Source organism: Channa argus, chromosome 8 (genome assembly GCF_033026475.1).
Source record: "Channa argus isolate prfri chromosome 8, Channa argus male v1.0, whole genome shotgun sequence".
Lineage (NCBI taxonomy): Eukaryota > Metazoa > Chordata > Actinopteri > Anabantiformes > Channidae > Channa > Channa argus.
In genome coordinates this window covers 21609974-21621968 of record NC_090204.1, presented here as the reverse complement: position 1 = coordinate 21621968, position 11995 = coordinate 21609974, and the positions used below count along the sequence as shown (strand labels likewise).

At 38.3% G+C, this 11995-nt stretch overlaps 1 protein-coding gene across 2 annotated transcripts in view; it reads left to right on the top strand.

Annotated features, from left to right (window-relative positions):
* The first annotated feature begins 1235 nt into the window (after positions 1 to 1235).
* Positions 1236 to 11995, top strand: part of LOC137131525 (complement factor H-like) — a 35656-nt gene continuing 24896 nt past the window's right edge. The window contains exon 1 of one of the 2 annotated variants that reach the window (XM_067512908.1): positions 1236 to 1362. In XM_067512908.1, the coding sequence (XP_067369009.1) occupies positions 1293 to 1362 (70 nt within the window). In that variant the 5' untranslated portion in view covers positions 1236 to 1292. Of the gene's footprint in view, positions 1363 to 7258; positions 7419 to 11995 lie in introns of those variants that run through there. The other variant, XM_067512909.1, reaches the window with a different exon arrangement.

Below are 11995 nucleotides of genomic sequence, written 5' to 3'. Positions count from 1 at the left end.
TCTCAGTCTGTTTTCTGCCTCAACATGTTCTGAGAATAAACATGTTTATGTGCTTTGAAATGCTGTTAATGTCGACTGTCTGTGGTGTTGAAGAGAACGCGCTTTAACTGCATAACCTGCAAGCTGTACTCTGTGTTAAAATACAGTATGTGGTCATTGGTGATGTCACAGGGAAATTCCATCCATCTATTATCTGCACAACCTGGGCAGGTCTCCAGTCTGTCTCTGGGACAGACACACCATTCACACTCACATACAAGCAATTTAGATTCACCAATTCACCTGCATGTTCAACATGCATGTGTTTGGACTGTGGGAGGAAACCTGACATTGTTTAGTAAATATTAGAAAACTCAGCTGACAATATTTTGAATAGTAGAACAGGTTTTAACTCGTTTTAACCAGTTTTAACCCATTTTAACCTGTTTTAACCCATTTTAATCTGTTTTATCCCGTTTTAACTTGGTTTAATCAATCCAGAGATTTTCACCGATTTTTTTCAGAAATGCTGTTGGTTTATAAAATCATATAAAACCTGTTGACAATTGGTTTGAGTAAAATTGAAGTGATTTACTTGAATATGGAGGCAAATATTATGTTAAAATTGCACAGGTAGAGGGTTTTGTCCAAAATACAAAAGTAACATACAGGTTATAAAACAATATATGCACCATAAAGTGTCTGTTCAACAATTGAAAAAACTAAAGGTAATAAAATGTGAAACTGTTGTATTTTTCAGCTATTTTCTTATTGTCGTGAAATGGGAAATTGAAATTTCCTAAAGCAGTTAATCTTTATAATATGGGTCACAAATACATTGTAAGCCACAATTTGTAAATACTGTTTGTTGGGGGTCGTTTCCATTTTTACTGGGTGTACAGTAAATATAATAAATATAATAAATGTAATGATCTAAAAACATGTTGAACACAGTACAGGAAATTTTCTACACAGTAACTTTTCTATTCAACATCTATGGAGAACACGGAAGTAAAACATTGGCAATGTGCATATTGGAGACAGCAATATGGAATAATATCAAAAACTGTGTTCGCATTTTAAGCGCACATTTTAATGAAATAACAAATTCTTTTGACCACAGAAACAGTTTACTGCCAGTTATGAGTGATAATGACAAGATACAGAACGTGACAGAATATAAAGTGAATGCAAAAGGTCTAGTGTACATATGTGGTTGTGTAATCACACTGGGTGGTCCATGTTGGTGCCCTCAGTCGCTCCCTGAGGGCTCGAGCTGCACACTAACAGAGGAATTCTGCTCTCAAAGCAGCATGCACCCGTCTTTGGTCCTTCTGTTTCTTCATCTGTGGGGGAATGTGGGACTTTCTTTATCACAGAACGGTAAGAAGACATGTTTTTATATGCCTGCTTTTAAATTCTTAAAGTTTTTGCTTTGAGGAGACACAGATTCTCCTCAAAGCTAATTTCTCAGTCCAATGTCACCACCTGTGTAATAAAGCGGAGTGAATTATTATGATGAAGCATCTGATGAGCATTCTGACTTAAAACACTGGTTTTGTTTTTGTCCAGCTCCGTCCCACAAGCTCTTTTCATCTGTATATAATGCAGGTAACAGGTAACAAGGATTTGGCTTATGCTGTTATGTCTTTGTGTCTCAGCATGTTCACAGCTCCCAGATGTTCCTCATGCCCAAGTGGCAGAAGAGACCAAAAAGGCTGAGTACCAAGAAGGAGATGTGATACGTTTTACTTGTAACTCAGGCTATATATCACATGAATCCTCCAAGTTTGTTTGCACAAGAGGAAGCTGGTTGGCAGTTAGTCGAGGATCATGCTACTGTGAGTTACATGACTTTCATCAGGCCATCGGAATCATTGGGCTTCACTGTCATTAGCTGTGTCTCAGTTCAGAGGTTCTTTCTACTGAAGGCTGAATCTAAACTTGTGGATCCTTCATGGCCCAACATATCCCACATGTTCTTTACATGACATATGGCTGGCTAGCTGCTACCTTAACAAAAGGGCAAGTTTTCCTACATTTATTGAACTTGTAACATTGAATAGCTGCCAGCCCACATCCAATGGGCATTAAATACATAAAGATGCAAATAAAGATACAAGTCTGAACTCTAACAGTAAAACAGATGGATTTCTGAACGGGCCCAAGAGGTTAGAGGGAGACTGTCCTATAAAACACAACTAAGTTTTTTGTACAAGCAGGAAAATTGAACAACCTACATTGGGACACATGGCAGATGTAGTGAACATAACAGAGTCACTTGTATTCAGACACAGGAAGGTTTGTCAGGAGGTGTTTGAGCTTGATGGAGGGATCAACAAAGCAGAGGACTTTTCCACAGGAGACCAAAGTTTGAGTTCAGTGTGAAACAAATTTTAGCTGCTTCGTTGTAACAAGTCAAATAACATGTGATGTACGTCATGTGTTGAATCAGTGCATTGATGTAAAACTACAACAATTTTCCAACACTAACCATGTCTGATTAGTTCTTAACTCTAACCTAACCCTGATGTCTTTGTGCCAACTCTAACCAAACATGTTAACACAGTTTTAATCCTGCATTTGTGAAAAATACTGTAACACCTGCCACCATTTTTGCACGATTGTCAGCGACAGCATCCACCATTTTGATGTCTGGCACCAAACTGGGGGCAGTTTCAACACACTTACGGTATTTCAACAAACCGTCCAGTTGGTCATATGAGAGGTCAGGGACAACAGGTCTGTGTGGGCTTTAAATTTGGAGGACTGCGAATTTTGGTTGTTGAAAGTCAAAGAGTTGTCCTATAGAGACAAAAGACAACCAAAATTCGACACTAAATGATCCCACTTTTTAATGAAGTCCTTAGAAAATGGTCCTACATTCTAGATCCTAGAGCTCTGACATTCAGGACATATGATATTACAAACATACACCACATAAGTAATGAAGCCAGGACTATGTGTGTGATTGTATCTTCTTCTTTTCTCATGTTGCCATGTCGTTGTTTGTTAGCATGTTCACAGCTCCCAGTGGTTCCTCATGCCCAGGTTTCAGAAGACACCAGAAAAGATGGGTACCAACTAGGAGATGTGATACATTTTACTTGCGAAGCTGGTTATACATCAGATCTGACCCTCAAATACGTATGTCTGATGCAGGGCTGGCTGGAAGTCCATTATGGAAAATGCTACTGTGAGTTTATCAGCATTTCAGCTGTATGCTTTCGACACTTCTGGTTTCTTTTATTTTGAAAGGATCAAATCAGTAGCAGTGTTGCAAGAGTTAGGTTGCATATAATGGGAATATTTTTTTATTTGAGCGTGAAAATATTGCTTCATTCAGCTTTTGTTTGTCTTTCAATGTCCTGAATGACTGTTGGTTTTTAGTTCAAGCCTCTGGCTGTGAGCCTCCTCCTGCAGATGGACATTTGACAATAACAGGTTTACCAGAAAATCATGAGCCAATGCTTCCTGATCATGTCCTCGTGTTCAGCTGTGATGATCCTGGGAAATATATGAATGGCAGTTCGGTGCTGATATGTGGTAAAGATGGACAGTGGAATAATCCATTCCCTTCTTGCAAAGGTAAAGATCAGCATTTTATTTCCATGGAAACAAGCTGTAAACACAACATCGACACAAATTATCACTTTGTAAATCCATGTGGCAAAGTTGTTGCACGCACAGCAAACACAGTGCATACTTATCATCCATTTAACAGGTTTCTAAGGACCAGAACAGTGAAACTCCAACATTCTTTCTTTGGCTCTATTGTTAAAATCTAATGCTAAAATCTCATATTATACTATATTCATCATCTCTAAATTTGCCTGTCTGCTGAGAACGTATCACAAGGTGGCTTTTTAGAGCCTTGATACCAAGAACCGTCACAAAATCCTGCTTTAAAAGCAGTGAGTGAACATTAACATGTCAAATCTGAAAAATCCAAACAAGGAACTAAAGTGCCATAAATGTCCATAAAGGTCTGTGGATTAATCACTACGACCCTTTTCACAAAAAAAGATCCACTTGATTTCTTATTCATTTAAAAATATGTATTATGACCTTTTGATTGAATGTAAAGAAAGAAAAGTTTAATTCAACTTTTCGTTTAGCAGCCTTTGAAAAAAGTGTGTGTCCCTCAGCTATGTAATACTGTTACCAAGAGTAACAACTACTTATTTACATTAAGGAGATTATTAAAATTCAAATTGTGAACCGGAAAAGCAAAACGTATTGACAGTTGCGCTTTTAAAATATTTAGCAGTTTTTCCCACTGCCTATTTCTGATATTCTAAAGTTTCCAGGAGGAAATACTGCCCTGAGTGATGTTAAAACTCTGTACACCAATGTTTTATTATTTTTATTTTCCCGCTTGGTACCAATATAAGTTTATTGCGCATTGATATAAACTCCCTTGAAGCCACATAGAAGTTCCATAAAAAAATTGCTTTTAATATAAGTAATATAGAGTATAGATTTTATTGCATAAAATATAATCTTACTATCATTTTTAAATCCAAAGAAGCTGTGGTGTGTGGATCACCCCACCCCATTTCCAACATGTGGGCGTAAGTCAAATCTTTTTTTTATTCTTTTTGGCCCTTTTGCTCTTTATTTCTGAAAAGGATGGGACGATGCTGTTTACCCCAGTATTCACAGACTTATTGGAATCCCATTTGCACCAGTTTTTAACATGCAGTTTGTATTTTAAATACTTTATCTGAATAAAAGTAAATGCACAGACCAAACAAACTGTGAAACTAGTGACATTTGGATGTGGTTTGATTCACAATGTGATCGACCCTCAAACAGATTCACGTGTGGCCTAGTGTATTGTGCCTCTAAATCAAATTTAGCATAGAATGATCGAAGTAGTAACTAAAACAGTAATAAAACCAAGACCTTTTTTCTAACTGAAGGGGTTTTGCTTTCTAAACTGAACCACAACTAAGGTCCTGCAAGTAACATGTCCACCATCCACCCAGACCTCCACAGTATGATTTAACCTGCTGTACATTTATTTTATTTTATTTTATTTTATTTTTTTGGTCCTTTCGGCTTATCCCATGAGTTCAGGGTCGCCGCAGCAGATCATTGTCCGCATGTTGATTTGGCACAGTTTTTACACCAGATGCCCGTCCTGACACAACCCTCCCCTATTTCTACAACTGCACTGGAAAGCTGGGGATGGGAATGGACTTTTAGGGGTTCAGTGTCTTGCCCAGAGACATATGGGGAGTGGGGATCGAACCACTGACCATGTGGTCCGTGGACGACTGCCTTACCAACCCGAGCTACAGCTGCCCCTCCAATTTACCATTCTGTACATGGAGGCTCAAAAAAGTTTAACTTAACTCCAGTTAGTAGCCTCTGCAGTATTTTTAATTTAGTTGTTAGTAAGGAGGTACAGTATTCCAATCTAGAAGTAACTTGGAAATGTTTGCAGACACATTAGAATACATGCAAACATTGAACAAACAACACCCTTTTCCATATAACTAGAGAGTCGAACTTCTCTGACTTTAGGTGATAAGGGTTGCAAGGGTTGCAAGGGTTCGATATCCACAATCAAACCCTTGCAGATGATCCAAAATGCGGCAGCTCGCCTAATTTTTAATCAGCCAAAAAAGACCCATGTCACACCACTTTTTAGATCTCTACACTGGCTTCCTGTTGCTGCTCGCATCAGGTTCAAAGCGCTGTCTCTTGCTTACAGGGTTGTTAACTCGACAGCTCCCGCTTACCTCAACTCACTCATTCAAGTCTAAAATCCTTCTCGCCCGCTGCGGTCTGCCAACGAACGACGTTTGGTGGTCCCAGCACCGCATAGAAGACACCAAGCAAAACTGTTCAGCGCAATGATCCCACGATGGTGGAACGAGCTACCAAACGCTGCATGCTCAGCTGATTCTCTCCCAATATTCAAAAAACTGCTGAAAACTGAACTCTTCCGCATCTTCCTATGCACTTAAATCTTTAAAAAAAATAAAAATGAAAATAAAAAAAATTCTGCTCTCTTGCACTTGTATCTCGTGAACTGTGAACACTTTTCTGATAGGACTTTGCTTTGATGTTTTCTCCTTGACTTAGATTTTTGCTTGCCGCTTTGGATAAAAGCGTCTGCTAAATGACTAAATGTAAATGTAAATGTAAATAGAAGCTCATTAATACCTTAATCTCTGTTCTTGGTTCACATTCTTTCAGCTCCTTCAGGCTGTGGGAAACCACCACCTCTGGCAGATGGAGACACCAGGTTCATCTCTAAATATAATTATAATCATAATGAAAGAGTTGAATATACCTGTAAGAATTACTACACTATGAGGGGTGAGCCTTTCAAAATCTGCAACAATGGTGACTGGACTGGAAGCATTACATGCCTCAGTAAGTTATCAGTATTGGATCATACTGCATCTTGCTGTTATTGAAGATTTTACATTTATGAGACGAGCAAATGCTAGTAGACATATTTTATATTTTATGTATACAGCACAGCTTTGCCCAATAAGTAACTACTTTTAACAAGTACATTTATACCTTAAAGCTTAATATGTTTCTTGATGGCATAAAATTAAAGGAATGTAACCATTTTTTAGGTTTCACAGTTTGCTAGCTGTGTGTAATGTGCTTTGTAGTAAATGTTATGTATCTGTTATATCTTGCAGGACCCTGCACAGTGGATAAAGAAATCATGTTAAAACATAATATTGCATTTCTGTATAGTGGAGAAGAGAAGCTGTATTCACCCCATCAAACTTATATCACTTTCCGTTGTACAGGACGTACACGACATGTGGGCACAGTGTCAATGCGTCAGCAGTGCATTGATGGTGTAATTTCTCTCCCCACTTGCCAGTAAATGTTTTTCATGGCTGGACAAACATGTAAATGATTAGCAACAGTAAATAGTTGGTGCTGAACCAGTTGTGTGTTGATCCACTTCAGTGTTGTGGCTGCCACTTTAATAAAACCTATCAAGTATCTCAGTCTGTTCTCTGCCTCAACATATTCTGAGAATAAACATGTTTATGTGCTTTGAAATGCTGTTAATGTCGACTGTCTGTGGTGTTGAAGAGAACGCGCTTTAACTGCATAACCTGCAAGCTGTACTCTGTGTTAAAATACAGTATGTGGTCATTGGTGATGTCACAGGGAAATGAAGGGAGCACAGAAACAGTTTACTGCTGGTTATGAGTGATAATGACAAGATACAGAACATATGACAGAAAAACTACTGAATGCAAAAGGTCTAGTGTACATATGTGGTTGTGTAATCACACTGGGTGGTCCATGTCGGTGCCCTCAGTCGCTCCCTGAGGGCTCGAGCTGCACACTAACAGAGGAATTCTGCTCTCAAAGCAGCATGCACCCGTCTTTGGTCCTTCTGTTTCTTCATCTGTGGGGGAATGTGGGACTTTCTTTATCACAGACCGGTAGGAAGACGTGTTTTTATATGCCTGATTTTAAATTCTTACAGTTTTAGCTTTGAGGAGACACAGACAGGGACACAGACTGTGTGCAAAGATAACAGAATGACTCTTTTCAGATGTGCTTTCATTTACAATAGAATTTATATTGGCGTAGATGAAATTGTTTCTATAGTATTCTATTTCTGTATTTGTGTCTTTATTTCTGTTGCTTTTATTCTAATTTCTCAGTCCAATGTCAGCACCTGTGTAATAAAGCAGAGTGAATTATTATGATGAAGCATCTGATGAGCATTCTGACTTTAAACACTGGTTTTGTTTATGTCCAGCTCCGTCCCACCAGCTCTTTTCATCTGTATATAATGCAATCGGGTAACAAGGTGATGTAAGCTACCGGGATTTGGCTTATGACAAGAGATAGACACAAAACCTGCCAAAGCAGCAGAATCATGGAAGTAAAGGCAAATGCAGACTAAAGAGTCTACTGAGGGAAATGATGGTAAAAATACTAATTATGACGTAACAGTAGATACTGTATTGTTGTTCAAAGTCACAGTTCAGTTCGAATGACAAAATAACCACAAAGACTATTATGGTGCTAAAATTGCATTTAGTCATTTGGAAAGTGCTTTTATTTCAAAGCAACAAGTGAGATACAAAAACAAACAAAAAAAACTTCCAACTTAAGGAAAAAAACATAAGACTCAAGTGCAAGATGATCTACAATTAGGTACAACTGTGCATCTAATGTCATCCAGCACAGCAGCTGTACCATTTTTTTCAGTAATAACATTTCTCCACTCAATTTAAAAGTTATTGAAAGGGACAAAAACTTAATGTAATGGACTCCAGTTAAACTCCACCACCCACTTTGACCTTTGAACACAGAACTATCACCTTTCTGACATTTTCAATGTAAAAACTGAGAAAAAACTGAGTTTATGGCAGAGCTGCTGCACTAAATTGTACTAGATTGTACAGTTGTACCTAACGTTGTGGCTGATCGGTGCAAAAGTGCACTGAAGAAAGACAAAAATAGCACAAAGAGCAGACTGGACCCTGCACGTGAACATGAGCATTAACTTAGTGTGACCCATGTTACAGGGTGCACTATCACCTAATTTCACAACATACTCAACGAGCAAGAGACTTACAGCTTATTAAGATATATACCAGTATCAAATGTTAAGGCGGAATTAATAGTACCCTGGTATTGTGCAATATTTGAATTTTTATGGCAATTTAAGCGTATGAAAGTAGACAAAACAGCCAGTTATTGGAAAAGCTTACTGCAGGGAGATGCCACACCAAGCCCCAACAAACACCAACCACACATGCTAAAAAAAAACAAGCAACAACACTGCAAACGTGGTTATATACGTCCCTATTGTGCATGTCGTCCACTCAGTGTTAACAGGCAATGAAGAGGGGCTGAGGCCTGGGGTGTTCCCCACAGTTCCTTTCTTGGTTCTACAAAATAATAGAACTACATTTAGTAATACTGCGAGTGCAGGGTTCACAGTAGAAGCAATAAAAGTAAACAATGAAAACCAAGTAAATATAAGTCATTTAAAAACTTGCTCAGCTGGACAGTTGGTTCCAAACTTCAGCATAAGCAGAACAGCAGACTGACGTCAAGTCCTGTGTATTTTTACCTACGAAGGCTTTTCTGGCTCATTGTAGACTTAAGAGTTCAAATGGCTCCACACAGCAACACACCAAATAAATTTGGTGAGTTGTCCTGCCAGGCTCAGACAAAGAGATAGAGAGTTACATACACCTGGCGTAAGAAGGGCAGCCCAACCTCCCTGAAGGCTTTGGAGTACAACCCTTGTCATTTTAAATCATTTTTTTTGTATGTTCATAATTAGTAAAAGAAAAAAAAAAAGCTAAATTATTGCTATAAGCTAACAGAGAATGTGCTTAATTCCAGATCTTAACTGATCTGTTCTCTGGAACAAAGAATATGAAAATTATCTGTGATTATTAACTATTATTAATTAGGTATTTAAGCTATATTTAAGGTATTTTGAAATTAACTTTCATAGGTTTATTGCATATACATTTTCATATACACTTCCCGTAACCCATAACATCAGCAATAAAATCTCAATCTCTCAAAACACATGTATCTTTTGACATCCATTTCATCATTGAGTTAACTTCTCCAAGGAGCCAATCTCCAAGGAAATGATTGTTTACTGTATATTCAATGTGCCCTAATACTTTCAACTTCAACTTTATTTTATTTATATAGCGCCAATTTACAACAAAGTCATCTCAAGGCACTTTACATAATAAAGTCCAGACTACACAAGTATGTAGAGGCAACCCAACAAATCCCCCTTGAGCAAGCCCTAGGCAACAGTGGAAAGGAAAAACTCCCTTTAACGGAAGAAACCTCCAGCAGAACCAGGCTCAAGGTGGGCGGCCATCTGCTTTGACCGGTTGGGGTGAGTGGAAAGTGAAGGGGGAAAAGAAAAGAGCAACAAAAAGCAACAAAAAAACTTTATACAGGTGTTAGGACACAAAATTAATAGCATACAGTGGTGACAAATAAATGTATAGAGAAAAAGACGAGAGGAGCTCATTGCACTTGCAGGAGTCCTCCAACACTCTAAACCTATAGCATCTTAAGTAGGTTGAGTGAGCAGTTTTAACTATAAGCTTTATCAAAAAGGAAGGTTTTAAGCCTAGTCTTAAAGTATAGAGGGTTTCTGCCCCCCAAATTTGTATTGGAAGCTGGTTCCACAGGCGAGGAGCTTGATACCTAAAGGCTCTGCCTTCCATTCTACTTTTGCAAACTCTGGGAACCACAAGTGGGCCTATATTCTGGGATCGAAGTGGTCTAATCGGGCAATAAATAACTATGAGATCTTTTAAATATGATGGAGCTTGACCATTAAGAGCTTTGTATGTAATGAAGGAGCGTTTTGAATTCTATTCTAGATTTTATGGGAAGCCAATGAAGAGAAGCTAGTGAAGGTGAAATATGATCTCTCTTTCCTAATCCAGTCAGCACTCTTGCTGCAGCATTTTGGATTAACTGAAGGCTTTTTAGAGAGTTATTAGGACACCCCAAGAGTAGGGGATTACAGTAGTCCAACCTAGAAGAAACAAATGCATGGACCAGTTTTTCGGCATCACTTTGAGACAGGATGCTTCTAATTTTAGCAATGTTCCATAGGTGGAAGAAGGCTGTTCTAGAGATTTGTCTTATATGTGACTTAAATGCCAAATCCTGGTCAAAATAACTCCAAGCTTCCTCACCGCAGTACTGGAGGCCAAAGTTATGTCATCTAAAGTAACTATATTGTTAGACAGCATATTTAGAAGTAGGAAATTGTAGGACATCCAGGACTTTATGTCTTTTACACATGCTCCAAGTTTGACTAATTAGCTAGTATATTCTGGTTTCACAGATAAATAGAGCTGGGTAACATCTGCATATCATTGGAAGTTTATGGAATGTTTCATAATAATTTTGCCTAAAGGTGACATATACAGATTGAAAAGTATTGGTCCTAACACAGAGCCCTGTGGAACTCCATAACTAACCTTTGTGCAGAAAGAGGATTCATCATTAACATAAACAAGTTGGAAGTTGGAAGATTTAAACCAATGTAATGTGGTTCCTTTATTCCCAAATCCATGTTCTAGTCTCTGTAATAAAATGTTGTGGTTAATGGTATCACATGCGGCACTAAGGTCTAGTAAGACGAGTATGGAAACAAGCCAATTATCTGAAGCCAGGAGAAGATCATTGGTGGCTTTTACCAGTGCTGTTTCTGTTCTATGATGAACTCTAAATCCTGACTGAAAGTCTTCATACACATTATTCCTGTAAAGGTGGTCACCTAATTATTTTGCAACTACTTTTTCAAGGATTTTAGAGATAAACGGGAGATTTGATATTTGTCTATAGTTGGCTAAATTTAGGTAGCGGTTTGATTACAGCAACTTTATAGGCCTTTGGTACATAGCCAGTTTCTAAAGATAGGTTGATCAGATCTAATATGAACGTGTCTATTAAAGGTACAACATCTTTGAGCAATTTGGTTGGAACAGGGTCTAAAAGACATGTTGTTAGTTTTGAGGAAGCAATAGTTGAACTTAGCTCAGCGGTATCTATGGGTGTAAAGCAGTCTAAGAGGGATTGGGACCTTATCGAGGATTCTAGAGCTGTTGTACATGAAGATCTATCTGTAATATCTGTAGTGAGGATCTGGTGAATTTTTTCCCTAATGGCTACAATTTTATTAGTAAAGAAAGTCATGAAGTCATAGCTGCTCAGAGTTAAGGGAAAACTTAGCTCAACAGAACTATGGCTCTTAGTCAGTCTGGCTACGGTACCGAACAGAAACCGGGGGTTGTTCTTGTTTTCCTCTATTAGTGCTGAATAATATGCTGTTCTGGCAAAGTGTTTTTCCAGGCTAACCGGGATTCTTCTAAATTAGTGGAACGCATCTTCCTTTCTAACTTTCGTGACGCCTGCTTTAAGTTGTGCATTTGGGAATTGTACCATGGAGGTCGGCTCCTCTGATTCACTGCCTTCTTTTTCAGAGGGGCAACTGTATCTAATA